At 40.6% G+C, this 16,113-nt stretch overlaps 2 protein-coding genes across 3 annotated transcripts in view; one reads left to right on the top strand and one right to left on the bottom strand.

The window, feature by feature from the left end:
- The window catches only part of tmem204 (transmembrane protein 204), an 11,962-nt gene extending 9,972 nt beyond the window's left edge, over positions 1-1,990 (top strand). The window contains exon 3 of the mRNA XM_008436364.2: positions 1,286-1,990. Within this exon, the coding sequence (XP_008434586.1) occupies positions 1,286-1,530 (245 nt within the window). The 3' untranslated portion in view covers positions 1,531-1,990. The remainder of the gene's footprint in view (positions 1-1,285) is intronic.
- The window catches only part of ift140 (intraflagellar transport 140 homolog (Chlamydomonas)), a 42,703-nt gene that overhangs the window by 17,593 nt on the left and 8,997 nt on the right, over positions 1-16,113 (bottom strand). For both annotated transcript variants that reach the window (XM_008436366.2, XM_017310939.1), the window contains exons 6-18: positions 15,292-15,467; positions 14,586-14,677; positions 14,394-14,500; positions 13,625-13,776; positions 13,319-13,522; positions 13,166-13,238; positions 11,364-11,455; positions 11,151-11,278; positions 10,444-10,561; positions 10,233-10,354; positions 9,240-9,375; positions 9,024-9,155; positions 5,482-5,696 (exon numbers count right to left, since the gene is read on the bottom strand). In XM_008436366.2, the coding sequence (XP_008434588.1) occupies positions 5,482-5,696; positions 9,024-9,155; positions 9,240-9,375; positions 10,233-10,354; positions 10,444-10,561; positions 11,151-11,278; positions 11,364-11,455; positions 13,166-13,238; positions 13,319-13,522; positions 13,625-13,776; positions 14,394-14,500; positions 14,586-14,677; positions 15,292-15,467 (1,747 nt within the window). The remainder of the gene's footprint in view (positions 1-5,481; positions 5,697-9,023; positions 9,156-9,239; positions 9,376-10,232; positions 10,355-10,443; positions 10,562-11,150; positions 11,279-11,363; positions 11,456-13,165; positions 13,239-13,318; positions 13,523-13,624; positions 13,777-14,393; positions 14,501-14,585; positions 14,678-15,291; positions 15,468-16,113) is intronic.

Below are 16,113 nucleotides of genomic sequence, written 5' to 3'. Positions count from 1 at the left end.
TGGCCTGGTCTGGTCTGGTCTGGCTTGGCTTGGCCTGGCCTGGCCTGGCCTGGTCTGGTCTGGTCTGGTCTGGTCTGGTCTGGCTTGGCCTGGTCTGGTCTGGTCTGGTCTGGTCTGGTCTGGCCTGGTCTTTCTAGCTTCCTGGTTGCGTGAGTTAAACTCTGTGGAACTGAGGAAATCATCAGATGAAACATTTCAAAGGCCTTTCTGAAAGTTTTTCCTCTGGCCTGATATTTTTGTGCTTTTGAGGAGTCTAATCCGGAGATCTCAGGAGTTCTTCCCAAGAGGAAACAGATTTTCTGACTCAAAGACCCCACACGGCGCTGCAACTCTGGTAAAACACAAGCAAAGGGACGCGTGTCTGTTTATTTTCCCCCAAATATTCAATAAACAGAAATAAATAAAGCCACGGTCACAGAACAGGAAACATTCAGATTGCTTTGTTTGGATTAAAGTTTTTTGTTTGGTCTTGGGTTTGTTTGAGCATTTTTCCTGGAAAAATGGTGGATTATTATGAAACACTTAAAATAAATCAGCAAACAGACCAGCACAGTGTTGGTTCTCATCGACTGCTGTTGCCATATTTTCCACACATCTGACGATCATTTACCAACTCATAATTCTCACTATAGTCATCAAGTTTCTTAAAAATTAATTCAGTAATTTTGAGAAACTGTGGCAGCAAATATTTGGGTTTATGATCTGTTTTTTCTATTTTTATCGAAACCATTTTCTTCCAAAAAGGCAAAATAATTCATCTGACTGAACAAATTAAAGTTGTTTCTACATATTTGACCAAGACTGTTAAGCTATTGATGCCTTGATGTGAGCTGTAGAGGAAAGATGTTAGCCTTTAAGCTAGGTGGTGGTATCAACTCGCTCGTTCTTTGGTTGCCTAGCAACAAACTGCTGGGTAACTGGAGCAGTTTCAAGCTTTGCCTCATAAATGCTAAAAATTTAAAAACAACGTGGAGAGAAAACCGGATAAAACAGGAAATGTTACGCCATCAGTTTGAAAGTATTTCAAATATAAAAGACAAAAACCTAATAAATAATTAGCAATATAAAACACTTATATGGTGATATATTTTTCAGTCGTAGCTTTAAGTCAGTCCAGCTGTTTTTTGAGTCAGGTCGGCTGTTACTAAACCTCAAATATCGGACCTGGAAGTAAAAAAAAAGTAAATCATGCATGGCTAATTTAGAGCTTCACAATGGGTCCCATTTGTTGCAGAGTGCTGTATTTGTGCATTTTAAGCTGATATCGTCCCTGTTTTGTCTCCAGGTTTTGTGCTGGTGATCGGACTGGTCACGTTCTACCGGATTGGGCCCTACACACACCTGTCCTACTCCTGCTACGTGAACATCGCAGCCTGCCTGCTGGCCACCATGGCCGCCGCCATGCTCATCTGGAACATTTTACACCGGTGGGACGACTGCCTCGCTCCGCGGCTCATAATCTTCCGTCCCCCGCTGGCCTCAGCTTTTCATCCGCGGCTGGACAACGAGTACGTAGAGTCGCCATGCTGAGCGAAGCCAGGCGGGGAAATGGACTGAAGCGACGACACTGAGCTCTGAAAAGCTCCTATTATATCTTGGCTGCTTGTCTGTAACGGGACTCTAAAGACAAGGTGCATTTCTGTGGACAAACTTGTTTTTGCAGCTTTACAAAGTTTTTCCTTTGAATATAACAGAATTATTTTTGCTGCTTAAAGCACATATTTATCCAAAATACCACGAAGCAGCCAAAACATACATTTATACTGTATGAAGTCCTATATAAGCACCCTAAGGTGAGCTTACTGGTTGCCAACATTGAGTTTGGACATGAACTGTCTTCCATACGACATCTTTATTAAAAGATCAAGCTGGAACTTGACCTGATTTTGTTTTGTTTAATCGCACTTAGTGAATGGTCCCTTACATAATTATGAATTGGGAATAACACCACATTACCTCATATTGTCTCCATCACTGAAAGTGCATAAAAATTTAAATACATGCTAATGTTATTAGCATATTGGTAAGTTGGCTACAGGCTAACTAGGTTGCATGCTAACTAAGCTACAGGCTTACAGTAAATATTTTGGTCTCATTACGCACAAAACCAGAGTAGATCTAATCGGTGGAAGCAAAAATATAAACAGTTTCATGTAAAATTATTTGGATTTTTTTTTCAGTTTTTTTAAACAGATAAAAAATTGACGGTAAATAATTACATTTACTTGTTCTGATGCTTTCCTTATTAAATTCTGCTTGCTTGAGGTACATTCTGTATACCTTAAATTAAGAGACTAGGATAGTGCTATCATTAGAGGTGGGATACTAAAGTGTGTCTGAATCCACCAGGGCAGCAAGAAAAGGGGCACATCAACAAAATATCATTGTAAATTTAATAAAAAAATATATTTCTGAATATATAAACATAATGGCTGCTGTTGTTACTACTGATGTGTTTAACACAAGTTAATAGTGTTGGAGGTAAAGTTTGGAGCAGACATGATGTCAGCGGTGGGCACACCTTTCGCTAATACGCTAAGCTAGTTTTAAGCTTAACGCTTTTGCTAACTTTGAAAACATTTAGTACACCAAGTTTCCCTCAAATTCGTTTTTCCAGATAAATTCTAAAGCGATAATTTACTCGGCTGTTTTACAAACTTTCAGTTGATTAAAGTTTGACATCTGTGTTGAAATTTTGGTTATTGATTGTTGAGAATTAATCAATTTGTTAGACGTTTATATTTATGCTCTTATTTTGAAGGGGATGAAGACATTTTCCATTTCCTCTCTTCATGTTCTGAATATTTTTTCCCCCAAGAGCTTCATCTAATCTTGCAGAAAACCAGATATAAATACAATATTTAAGAGTATTATAGAACATGTAAATTATAATGTCAAAATTAAACTGGAGCTCAATGATTTCAGATCAGTTTGAATGGTTTTACTGTTTAAACTTGATTTAAATGATTCTGTAAAGGCCATTATAGATTTGAAGATAAAAAAAACTAGAAATTAGTTTTTTGTTGCAGATGTTTAGAGGTGTAAATATTTACCATAAATATTAAAAAGGTTAACAAATAAAAGTCACATCTTTCCATTCCAATTAAAACGGCATCTCTACAGGTTGTAGTTCTACAGTAAAAACTTTAAAATCTTCTGGTTTCCCGCGGGTTTTCTGACTAAATTTTCTGGGTAGAACAGATTTACAAACAAGGAAGGATTTTTTCTACCTTAACTGCCAAAATCTTTATATTTTTGTCCAGTTTTGGTTTAATTACAGCTCTGAGTGTGTTATTCTCCCAGCAAACGACCTTTTTAGAGACTCTATACTCCAGTTAACGATTAATCAATTCAAAAATCGATTCTTTCACGATTAATTGTTTCAGCTCCAATTTATTTCACATTGAAGTGCTTCAAAAAATCTGATTTGTTTTTGGTTTTTTTGATGATCTGAAATATTTAACAGAGATTAAACAAAATAAAGCTCGACTGAACTGCAGACAAACTGTCTCTGCTGTCTGCAGTCAGTATTTCGTCTGACCCTGAAGAGCATCCAGCCTCCATGAGAACCTTTGTTAGCTCACAGTCGGTCCCAGAAGAGCCGCGTTATTTCTGCAGGAAATGCCGTCCAGTGGGTGTAGATATGTGGGAATCATACACAATACCTGTATTTAATAAATACGTTTTAAAAACAGGCATTCTTATAAATAGCCTCTGCTGCTGCGCTTAGTAAAGCTGTCATCGGGCCTATTAAAAACGGCTGGGACATCCGGACCGCTGAATAATGTGTTTGCTTTTATGCCACTTCCCTTCGCGCAGCGTTTGTACGTGAGAAACTGACAGAAGCACAAAATTCTGAATGAATCACAAATTCTCTGCAGGACCAAAGAGATGAAGACTTTTTCCTATGACGACATACAAGCACACACACACATACACGGAGGAGAGAGAGAGAGAGAGCGGGTTTGATTAGTAATGTCTGGATGAATGGAAGAGAGTCCGGCGTTCCGACCGATCCGGCTGGGAGTGTTCAGGAACGCTGGACACACACCGAGGAGTTCCTTCTCCTCTAAAATGATTCAAAACGTTCTGCGATAAAGTCTGCTTTTTAAAACCCTTCAAGTCACCAGATCAGTTTCTGTTACCATAAACAATAAATTAATTATTCAGAATATTTTAAAACAAACTCTGTAATTTATCATTTTTCTCTTTCCACTAAAAACTGGATGATAAAGTTTTCTGCGTTTTGGTCTCAACTAAATCTTTTTTTAGCTGGATAATTTTATTTACAGACTTTATAATTCATTTTATTTAATGTTTATGTTGTTTTGTTTGCTTATTTTGGATATTTATGTCTTACAGTTCCAGTGTTAAACATTCATTAGAATTTAAAGTTAATTGATTTTTGAGAATGTGTTCCTGGATTATTATATTATTATTACCATTATATTACCTGAAAGTGGTCGCAAAACAACAATATTATTGTTTATGGCAATAATTTCTGGGACAATTTATCGTGACAGGAAAAGTCACAGGCCAACAAAAAATGTTGGCCTTTTACAAACTAATATCACCAAAATGTTGCAACTAAAGTAATCAGATCATATATCCAGAACTTCAAATGCTTTTTTCTTGTTAAATAAAAGCCGTCCAGTTTGCTTATTATTTGACGAAAACTGAAAAAATATTTAATATTTTCTCAGCCATAAAAACAGGATCAGGTTCACTCTTCATTTGAAAACACTTCCTGTATTCAGCCAAAAGCCTGTCGACCTTCTGAGGCCCCTTAGCGCCCTCTGGAGGCCGCAGCTTGAAAAACACTGCAGCCCAAACTGACTCAGGTGTTTTTCCTGTATCTGATCTTTTCATGACGGTCTGGACAGCACAGGTCGGATTCTTTTCGAGTGCGACCCAGGCCACTTGGATATCCGATACCTATCCGATTCAAATGTGACCAAACGTCCAGGACGCATTCATCCGTCACTGATACTCAACAGATGTCTCTATTCTACGTCCTGACACACGAGCGGGAAGAAAAACAGAAACGCGGCGGAACTATAATGAGGATTAAGTTGTTAATGTGGTCCAGTTGGACAACAACTTTAAATGTGAAAGCTGTGCTAACCGTTAGCATCCATGTTTACCTCCATAAGCACTGACAACGCTGTTATTGCGCCCTCTACTGCGCATGTGGGAGACTTTCAGGTCGTTTCCCCGTTCGCACTGGAGAACACATACAGGTCGCATTTATTTGGAAGAGAGAACGGCCACAGCAAAAAATAAATAAAATCAGATTTCACAAAAAAAAATCTGAATTGGGTCACTTCAGGCTGCAGTGTGAACGCAGCCAGAAATCAGCACCCCATCACTCCTGCAGCCGAGGATGAACTGCGGTCAGCTCCAGGGCCCAGTACCAACAAACACCCCCCACCCAGTACGCCTCTATTTACGGAGCGCCGCCCCTTTAACCGAGCGCCATACCTTTTGATGAGCTTGATGGACTTGAAGGCTTCGTCCATGTCGCCCACGCTCAGGTAGAAGCTGAAGTTCAACATGGCGTCCCGCGTTCCCTTCTCACACTTCTCCAGGCCCACGAAGTCTCTGAGAGGTCGCCTGGACGCCATGAGGGGGGGCGAAGCAGGAGCCGCTCTGATTGGCTGATCCGGTGGAGACACCTCTGGGTTCTGCTCACCTGGCTGGGATCAGAGGACCAGGTGGCTAGATGAGCTCTTGGAAAGTTACATCGATATTTTATAAATATAAAGTCAAAACATGGAAGGGCTGGACGATATGGCTAAAAACCAATATAATTGATTCATATCAGTCGACATCAATACACTGTAAAAACAGAAAATCTGAGAGTATTGTTGGTTTAGCTTCTAGTGCAAATAATACACTCAAAATAAGACAAAACTGACTTACAAGGAACTTTTCAGAAAATACAGGAGCTTGTTTTAAGTCAATAATTTCTTAATATCGATGAAAAAGTTCTAGTTCCACTGGCAGATGATTTAATTTATAACAAGATAAAATCTCTTGTTATAAGAGAAAACATTTTCCAGTGGAACTAGTTTTATATTCTATACTAGCTCTATATTAAGCAATTATTCACTTAGTTTCATCTTATTTCAAGTGTAGTGAGTAAGATTTCAGGTTTTTGCAGTGTAATTATTGTTTTTTTCCTTTTAAATATCTGAAATACTCAAACTTGTGTTGTGACCGTTCCCGTTTTATCCAGTTTTCATACAATTTTTACTTTTTAAAAACTCAACGTTTATTACTTTTAAGTAGTTATGAGGTTTGGTGGGGGAACTTGAAACTGCCTCCTGCCCCAGTGACTCAGCAGCGTGTTGCTAGGTAACCGAAGTTGTGGGGTGGGGGGGAGCTTGAAACTGCAACTTACCAAGCAGCTTGTTGCTAGGCAACCAAAGTGCGGAGTGAGTTAATTCCACCAACCTAGAATTTTCTATACGTTGGATATTCTACCAGATGTAATTATCTACTGATATTGATCATGGGTCTATCACAATATATATCATCATTGATTTATTGTGCGGCCCTAAAACAAGGGGTAATAATAACGGGGATCAGGTGGGAGCAAACAACGGGGCAACAACTGAGTCCAGACGTTTACATACCGATTTACCTGAAGTTTCAAGGTGGGATGACGATACAGCAGAAGGATTTCTGAGCAGATCTGGATTTATTGAGGATTATCAGGGTCAAAAATATCCAGCTGAATCAAATATTTACGAGCGCCAAATAAAAAGACACACACACACACACGTCCTCCCCCCCCCAGCCCCCCCCAAAGTCTGATATTTTTGTGTAGCTTTCTTTGGTTTCAGACGTTTGTATTTATTTATTACAGAAGAAGAAGAAGATTTGGAAGCACTGAGAAAAATTTACAAATTCTGAGAAAAAAGTACTTTTTTTCCAGCGTCTATAATCCTCTTCTGTTATTTATTTATTCACTCCAGTCAATAAGAAGTAAAAACAGAAAAAAAAAATAATAATAATAAGACGTGCCGAAGGCTCCAGGTTTTAGCTCGACTTTCTGGTGGAAACACTTTGGTCATGGTTTAACTCGGAAAGAGACGTTTGGCCAAACGTCAGCAGGCCTGACTAAATCTGATCCCGTGTGAATTTAGTTAGAAAACCCTCAATAAATTCAACCATTGCAGGTGTTTGTGATGTACCGTATTTTCCGCACTATAAAGCGCACCTTCAATGAACGGCCTATTTTAAAACTTTTTTCATTTATAAAGTGCACCGCATTAAAAGGCGCATAGAATAGACTCTACAGTAGAGGCTGGAGTTACGTTACGCATCCACTAGATGGAGCTGCACTAAAGGGAATGTCAACAAAACAGTCCGACTCGGATTGGCGAGGAGAACCTTCCGCGACGTGGCCGGACGATGGTCACCCTTCTTTGTTCGCGCACAGCATGTTGGTGGGGAATATGGTGCAAAATGACCTGCAGTCGACCTGATTATCAGGTCGGTAGGTAGACAGGTCGGTCAAACTTTATTAACAAACCAGGTTCTGACAACTATCCCAGCATGCACCACACGCTTCTTCTTCTACGGGCGAAAATGAAGTCGGTGGCTGCTTACCGTAGCTGCTAGACCTGCTGTGGCTCAATATTGGTCCATATAYAAGGAGCACCGGATTATAAGGCGCACTGTCGGCTTTTGAGGAAATTTAAGGTTTTTAGTGCGCCTTATAGTGCGGAAATTACGGTAATCAGATTTTAGTGCTGATCTACGGGAACGATGATGAGACACAATCACAGCTGCTGAAAGACAAACTTACTTCTGGAAGAAACACACCGTCTCCCCGAAATAACAGCTGGGGTGTGTTAGAACACACACACACACATTTTCACATGAGAATAATCATAAAAAACAATTAATACGCTCATAATTAAACCCCACAGATTATGACAGAGTATTAGGGCCAAGAAAAAAATTTAATCACAGGAACAAAATTGTAATAGTGTGAGAAAAAAGTTACGAGAGCATAAAATCATAATGTTACCAGAATAAAGTCATAATAAAATGTGAATAAAGTTATAATATTGCGAGCAAAAAGTTTTACGAGAATAAAGTCGTATGAGAATAGCGTTGAAGTAATACGAGAATAAATTAGAAATAATACCACAAAAGTCATAATATTACCAGAACAAAGTTGCAATACTAACAGAATAAAGTCGTAATAATATAACTAACTAAACATTGAAACAAGTCATTGTTGGAAATATTATGTGTAGTTATCATTCTTACATGTGTGTAGATTATTGATCCTACCGTAGAAGTCTTATATTGCTATAGATTATTGTGATTTTCATTTAGAAGTGATGGCCTCTTGCTGTCTGTGTTAAAACTTCAGACTGCTGTGTTGAAGACTTTCTCACACTGATAGCAGCCCTCCGCACTAAGGAGAAATCGCTCCCAAGGGAAAAGACGACCTGGTGTGTGTAGAACTTGCTGATATCTCGTCTCTTCCGTCTCTCCCTCCCTCCTCTGAAACTAAAGTCGAGCTCTAACTGGACGTCATCGGGACGCGCGGTGGGCAGCTCGCTGGAGCGGGCCGCTGCGTCTTGGTAAAAACTCACATAAGTTGTCTGTGGTTCGTCTTACGTAGGTTGTGGAAAAATACCTTTCAGTAATGTTTCGTAAAGTTATACTTTGGTGTCAGAGTTCATCTTTTACACATCAGCAGCAGGACTGAAACGATTCTGCAAACCACTGAATCTATTTCAAAGAAATAATCAGACAAGCTGGTCACATCAGATCCTGACTCCTCCATAAAACTGATATTTTATTGTACTTTTACGACTTTCCTCTGGTAATATTGTGTCTTTATTGTGCAAATATTACGACTTTATTCTTGTAATTTAAAAAATTATATCTAAGTTTGGCCCCAATACAAACATACAACCAGAACATTTCTGATATTATTTTCGCTAGAAGTTGCCCCATAATTCAAACACACTAACAAAGAGAGTGAGTGAGCTCACCTTGCAGGTGAAGTAGTAGTATGGCACATCCAGGGCGAGGAGGGCCTGAAGGCCTGGAGGCCTGGAGAAGCAGTCCTGGAGCAGGAGTCCGTGTTCCTGCGTACAGAAGAGCGTCACCACTGACACGTCCTCCTGAGAGAGAAACCGTCACAGCGTCAGGAATCCTGCCAACAACGCCAAAACGGCTACAGGCGATCACCGCAGCGTGTCGTCTACCAAATCTGAGAAAGCGTTGGCTGATTTCTCCGAGCCGATCGGCGCCGTCTCGCAGACAAAGAGTCGAGGTTCGTTCTCATCCCAGTAGTGGGACACAGGAAAACGGCCACTGATTTCATTTTCCTGAAACTTTTGCCTGAAATGACAGAAAATGTCAATAAGATGTATATAATACTACAGAACTTCTATAAAGTTGAACAATATTTAGAGGTTCCTTGAACGGGTTATTATAGGTCTGTGGTCTATACAAAACATTTCTATTATATTTTTTACACAAAATCATCTTAGAAAATGAGATTATAGTCTGCTCAGTTGAACCATCGAGTTGTTTTAGGGCGTCTGTCACTTTAAATCTAAATAAGTTGCTGCTGGCCCCAACTGAACATTTACTCTCACACGTGAAAATGGCTGCAAACAGATGTGCAATTATTCAATCACACATCTTTGAAAAGCAGAAGTGGAGAATCCTGCATAACCAAGAAGAATGCAGCAAGTGGTTTCTGGATGCTGGAACAGACAAAGTGTTTTGTCTGCTTTAGCAGCTATTGTGCAGCGCATACAGCGGGAAAACCAGCTGACCAAATGTGCTGCAGCTCAGCTTGGGTTGCTAGGTAACGGCTCACTAACGGCTCATTTGGTTTTTGAAACGGCTCGTTTTCCAGACACCAATAAAACATGACAATTTTTAAGTGGAATGTAACATTTAACAGAAATTTATTTTTAAAAAATGCATACTTTGCAAGCAAAAGACAAAAAAGTTTAAAAAACATTCTTGTTATTTTCTGTGGAAATGCTTTTCGTATATTACGTGAAATCAGCTAGTATTTTTTTTAAATTACTTTTACATTTTAAAAAACACAAAGCATTTTTTAATAAAATTATTAAGAGCCGCAGGTTGCAGAGCCTACAGGGCCACAGAAGTCGCAACAGCGGGCCGGATTTGGCCCGCAGGCCATGAGTTTGATACATGAGCAATAAGAATAATGTCCTTACTTATCGCTTTCATCAGGCGCAGAGACGCCAGAGGACGGTCTGCCGGTGAAGAAGTCAAAGTGCGTCACGGTGTCCATCTCAATGTCGTAGAAATATACTTTATGATCGGGTCGTCCGTTAACCTGACGAACAGATCGGACTAAATTCAGCTTAAAGAACAAAGAGGATGTTTCTTTGATTTAAAAAGTGTGACTGAACCGCGCCGCGTCACCTGGGAGGCTAGCAGGCTAACTTGGCTGCCGCTGGCGTTGCATTTGACGGACCTCAGGGCGCCGAGGCCGCTGATGTGGTCGGACAAATTCTTAGCGCCGCAGTGAGCTTTGGCGTCTCTGCAAGAGAAAACATCGCAAAAACACAAAACAGCGTTCAGGTGCGACGGAGGATTAGGGCCAGCATGAGGAAAAATACTTATTACAAGAATAAATCCATACGAGAATAAAGTCTGAATATTATGAGTTTATTCTCATACTATTCTCATAATATGAGAACAATATGAGAATATTCTATGAGAATAAACTCATAGTAATGCTAGAATAAAGGTATAATGTCACCAGAATAAAGTCACAGTAATGTCAAGATGTTAAGAGAATAATATTCTCGTCATACATTAGAAAAAAATCTGAAAAAAGTCGTAATATTAAGAAAATACAACTAGTTATAAATAAGATATATTTTGAGAATAAAGTCATAGTACACAGATTTACATCAGATTATCATAAATAACATCACACAGCCTGCAGCTGATAACAATCTGATGTTAATAGATTAAGTATTTCTTTATCTGTAAACCAAATACCAGAGTATAACTTCACAAGATGCTCAACATTCCTCATTTTACCACAGTTGTCAGACTGATCTTTTGTTTTGGAGTTCTCATAATATTACGACTTTATTTTGAAACTCTGATGCGTTAGTTACCGTCTGGAGAGGTCGTAAACTCTGATGTGCGCCGTGTCCGTTCCTACTGCCAGGTACAACTGGCACACGTCCAGCAGCACGGGGTTTCCCTCGGCCCGGGAGAAGGTCAGCAGCTGCTTCACTGTCCCCTGAGGGGGGGAACAGCAGCAGAAACGGTTAAACCGGGTCTGAGCTTCAGACGGCAGGATGCGGCTACAGCAGGCAGCAACGTACCTGAGGTGTTCGGATCTGGACTCTGCTTGGTTCCACCGTGTAAAGGTTCTCGTCATGAACAGCAACAATGTGGGAATCACAAGGAAAAGATCCTGCAATGGATGTAAGGAAAACAGGTTAAACTACCTGAATTATTCACATTTTGTCACGTTTCATCCACAAACCTTCATGGATTTTATATTATATATATATTATATCTGCACCCTGTGGCTCTTTGGACCTTCCATAAATCATAATATTACGAGATTAAAATCATTTAAAAAAAGAGAAAAAAGTCAGATTATGAGAATAAAATCGCACAATAAAGTCATAATAATACAAGAATAAAGTCATAGTATTACGAGAATAAAGTAAAAAGAAAGTATGACAATAAAGTCATATTATGACATTATTCTCGTATTATTTCGACTTTATTCTTATTTAATTTTTTATTTTCTTAGCATGACCCTTAAGCTCCGTCGTAATTTCACAAGCGTTCAGGAAGTTTATAGTGACGTATTATTGACGTATTATTGACGTGACGTCACGCTCCCCAAACTCCACCCGCTCCGCCGTGACGGAAGTCTAAACAACCGACGCACTCCTGTCACAAAACACATATCTAACCTGATGTCGCTTTTATTCAGATGATTTCGCGCTAAAATGTTTACAGGACGCTGCGCGGTCGGCTGCAGGACACAAGCCGTCAACCACAACGACTGGCAGCCCTCGGTGAAATAATAAAGCAGTAAGATTAATGTTCATATACTTTATAACTAATTATGACTACAAATATGCAGTCAAAGATCGCATTATGGGGAAGGTACGCGTCTAACCGTTGGTAACCATGGAGACAGTGCCGCACCGTCACGTAGCCTAGCATGTATGGGGAAAACTGGTTAGCATCTCGTCTTTTAATGCTGCTTCCGGTGTAAAGGCGAACGGTGTTCATGACATAAGGGTATAAAAATTAAATAATTTGATAAACGGGTCAGGAGGGAGGAGGTACGGGTCGGTTTCTAAGCTAGCCGTCTCCAACTTTTGTAAATCCCGCCGTCTATGAACTTCAACCAGGTGAGTTACGTTCACAGACAAATTAACTCGACTCGAACAATTAGAAGCCATGAATAAGCTGGCAAAAACTATTTGGGGAAAACCATTTCCGTCGCTCTGTCCTTCACTTCCGACATCCGTCATGGCGCCTGGAGTGATTTAGGGTGAATTCACACTGCAGCCTGAAGTGACTCAATTCCGATTTTTTGGCAATTCCGATTTTTTTTGCTGGGTCCGTTCACACTGCCAGTAAATGCTTCCTGTATGTGTTCTGCTGTGTGAACGGGCAAACGACCTGAAGTGCCCCGCATGCGCAGTAGAGGGCGCCATAGCGTCAGCGTTCTGCCAACCGCCATAAGAAGAAGAGCTCAGTGTTTGCGGAAGTAAACATGGAGGCTAACGGTGGAGCTTAGCTTATATATTTGAAGTTGTTGTCCGGCCGGAGCAGCAAATTAACAACTTAATCCTCATATAATCCGTCATATTTGTTGTTTTTCTTCCTTCCTGCTCGTATCAGGAGCAGAATAATGAGATTTGTTGAGAATCAGTGACATTCAGTTCGGATGAATGCGGCCTGGACGTTATGGTCGAATTTGAATCGGATACGTATCGGATATGGGTCACAATCGAAAAAGAATCTGACCTGTGTTGTTCACACTGCCATGAAAAGATCGGATATAGGTCGCTTTACGTTAAAAAAATCGGAATTGGGTCACTTCATGCTGCAGTGTGAACGCACCCTTAGTGACGTAGTCGCAAAGGGTGAATACCTGTAACATGCAGAGCCGTGCCTGAGAGCTCATAGACGGAGATGTGTTTCCCGTTCCAGACCGTCACAGAGTCCTGCTGGGGGAACAGGGAAGTCAGTTTCATTTCTGTCAGAGCAGAACCAAGCAGAGTCCAGCTGTCTTGTTTGGTTTCACCTTGCTAACGCACACTCCTCTGATGTGCATGTCGCACTGCAGAGGAAGCGTCTCTCCGCTGCTGAAGTTCGTGATGCTGAGCTGAGTCGGGGCGAGCTGCACTGCTGCCACCTGCTGGCCGAAGTGCGCCGACATCACATGCTCACTGAGGATCAGAACCGTTCTGGAGTTGTTGGCGGCCAGCAGGTTCTGATTGGAGCCCCACTGACGTCACACACACACACACACACACACACACACACACACACGCGATGAGGTTTTGGTATAAAACCGTTTGTTTAAATGATGAGCTCAGACTGACGGTACCTGCAGCTGGGTGACGTTTCCGTGGATCTCAGTGGGAGTCTGCAGCTTCCACAGGGCTTTAGCGTCGGCTCTGTAGCTGCTGCTGCTCATCGGCTGTGTCGCCGTCTTCCACATCGCTATGCGGCCTTTGGAGGTTCCAGCTGCCAGGATCTCTGCATAGTTCACATTTTTATTAAAGAAAGCAGATTATTCAGAGCTGCTCAACAGCAGTAACACATGCTGAAATAATGACTTGGAGGAGGGAGCGGGTTTTTTTCGGTTGCGTTCGATTTCCTTAAGATCAGCCGATACTTACATCTCAAACCCGATCTTATCTACTGCCGCTCAATCCTGAAAATGAGCCACTGACGGACAGACCGGCCCCTCAGCCGGTCCCGTTAACGATAATCACTAAAGGTGCACCGATTTATCAGCGCCAGTTTCTTTAAGTTTGGGAAATCGGTGATCAGACGATACTTAGGCCAACAGACCGGCCCACCGGGTCGGGTCTGCATGTTTCCAGTTAACAACAGTCACCCACCCACTGTTACCAGGGATTGAGTGACGAAGTTACAAAAGGTCAACATCTCGCTGAAAAGTTACTTATAAGAAAATTGTCTTATTCGCAGTAGAAACTAGATAAAAATACTCAGTAAGATTTAGTATTTTTTGCAGTGTAGGTGTTGCTGGATAATGGTAGCAGAAACGCTGCGACTACTGGACGGATAAAGAACATATTTTCCAGATTTTCTTTTCTTTTTCCATATTCTGAGCCTGTAAATGAACTTACCTTTGGCTGCGCAGTAGGAAACACAGTTGATCATCTCTCCCTTCTTAAAGCCCAGAGTTTCGTCCAGAGATAGAACGTAGTTCTCGTCTCTCTCCAGGTCCCAAACTCTGACACGTTTAAAGGAAAATAATCCAACAGATTAAAATCACTGGATTATGCTGGCCTGCAGAGGAGCGGCGGGTAGAAACTGACTTGACGACCGGTTCTCCTGTCGCTGTGACCAGGAGGCTGTTCTCGGTCCAGATGATGTCGACGTTCTGCCCGGCTGTGCTGCTCAGCTTCACCTGCAGACAGAAACCAAACAAAGTCGGAGCAGCACAACTTCACCGTGTTTTTACTCAACTGAAACGACTGACACAGGAGTAAAAGGTTCACTCCAGAACTGAGTAACTGATCAAATTATCAATCATGTCATATTAAAAAATTACATCTTCAAAAATATTATATCAAAATATAAAGTTAAATGGAAATTTTGGTATTTTAAGGGGAAATTCATATAAACAACAACAAAAAAAACAAAATTGGCCAAAATAAAATTCTTCCAAATCAGTTTCTTTTAATACAAAATGTATGAAACTTTAACTGAAACTGCAGGTGTGTGTGTCTGTGTCTGGTGGATTTTTAGTTAAAACATGTTTGTTGTTCATTCAGTGGGCAGAAAATGCAGAAATTTTACTCAAGAAGGAGAAAAAATACTTTATAATGAAATGACTCAAGTAAAAGTAAAAAGTACAGCATAGTGAAAATACTTTTAAACGTACATTTTACAAGTACTGGTTAGTACCCAACTCTGCCTGTTACATTAAACATAACCTGGTTATTTATTTATTAAAATGAAGATGAGACATTTACTGCCCAGTCAGACATCCAACTCTAGGAAGCTACGGTCAAAGCGGACCTTCATGGACTCGTGAGCGCCCCCTTCTGGTCTCAGTGTGTACTGCGACAGCATCAGGGTGTCCGTGACGACCACCAGCACGCCTCTCTTGTCCAGGTAGAAGAGCTTCCTGATGGCGCCGTCCTCGCTCAGCAGCGGGCTCGTTCTGCCCTGTTCGTCCACGGCATGGACCTTTCCTGCAGGTCATCACAGATCGGCTTCAAACAGGTTTAAACGGAAACACAAGGGGGCGCCAAAGGTTGCTTAAAAACGATTGAATCCCATACATTTTTTCATCATGATTTTTGATTTCTGTTATTCAATCATTTAAAAAAACAACAACTATAAGTTAATATAAGTGATTTAGCTGTTATTTTTGTTGGCCATTTTCTGATTGGCTGCCAGTGAAACTCATCAAGTTGCTTTGCTGGTCAAGTTAGCATAGCGAGCTAAAAATGGAAAAGTTTCTGACAAAAGGAGCCAAACTCTGCTGTGATAAACCATAAGAACCGTAGGAATTAAATTCAATTTGATGTCATTATTATAAAATAATATTTTCAAGTAAGGGGATTGTGGTAAAAAAAAAAAAAAAGATTATCTAGTAATAAAGTCTAGAGAAACTTATCACAGTATAAGTTTTTCATATCAGTCGATGTTGATAATTATTGATAAGTTTTCTGTTTTAAATATCTGAACTACAGACTGGCGGTGTGACCCTGAATGTTTCATCCAGTTTCCCTCCATTTTGTTTTTTACTTTTTAGCAGTTATGAGGCAAAGTGGGGGAACTTGAAACTGCTCCAGTTACTCAGCAGGTCGTTGCTAGGCAACCGAAGTTTGGGGG

This window comes from Poecilia reticulata, linkage group LG19 (assembly GCF_000633615.1).
Source record: "Poecilia reticulata strain Guanapo linkage group LG19, Guppy_female_1.0+MT, whole genome shotgun sequence".
NCBI classification, from domain to species: domain Eukaryota; kingdom Metazoa; phylum Chordata; class Actinopteri; order Cyprinodontiformes; family Poeciliidae; genus Poecilia; species Poecilia reticulata.
The sequence above is the reverse complement of the archived record's forward strand: the minus strand, read 5'-3'. Positions and strand labels throughout refer to the sequence as shown.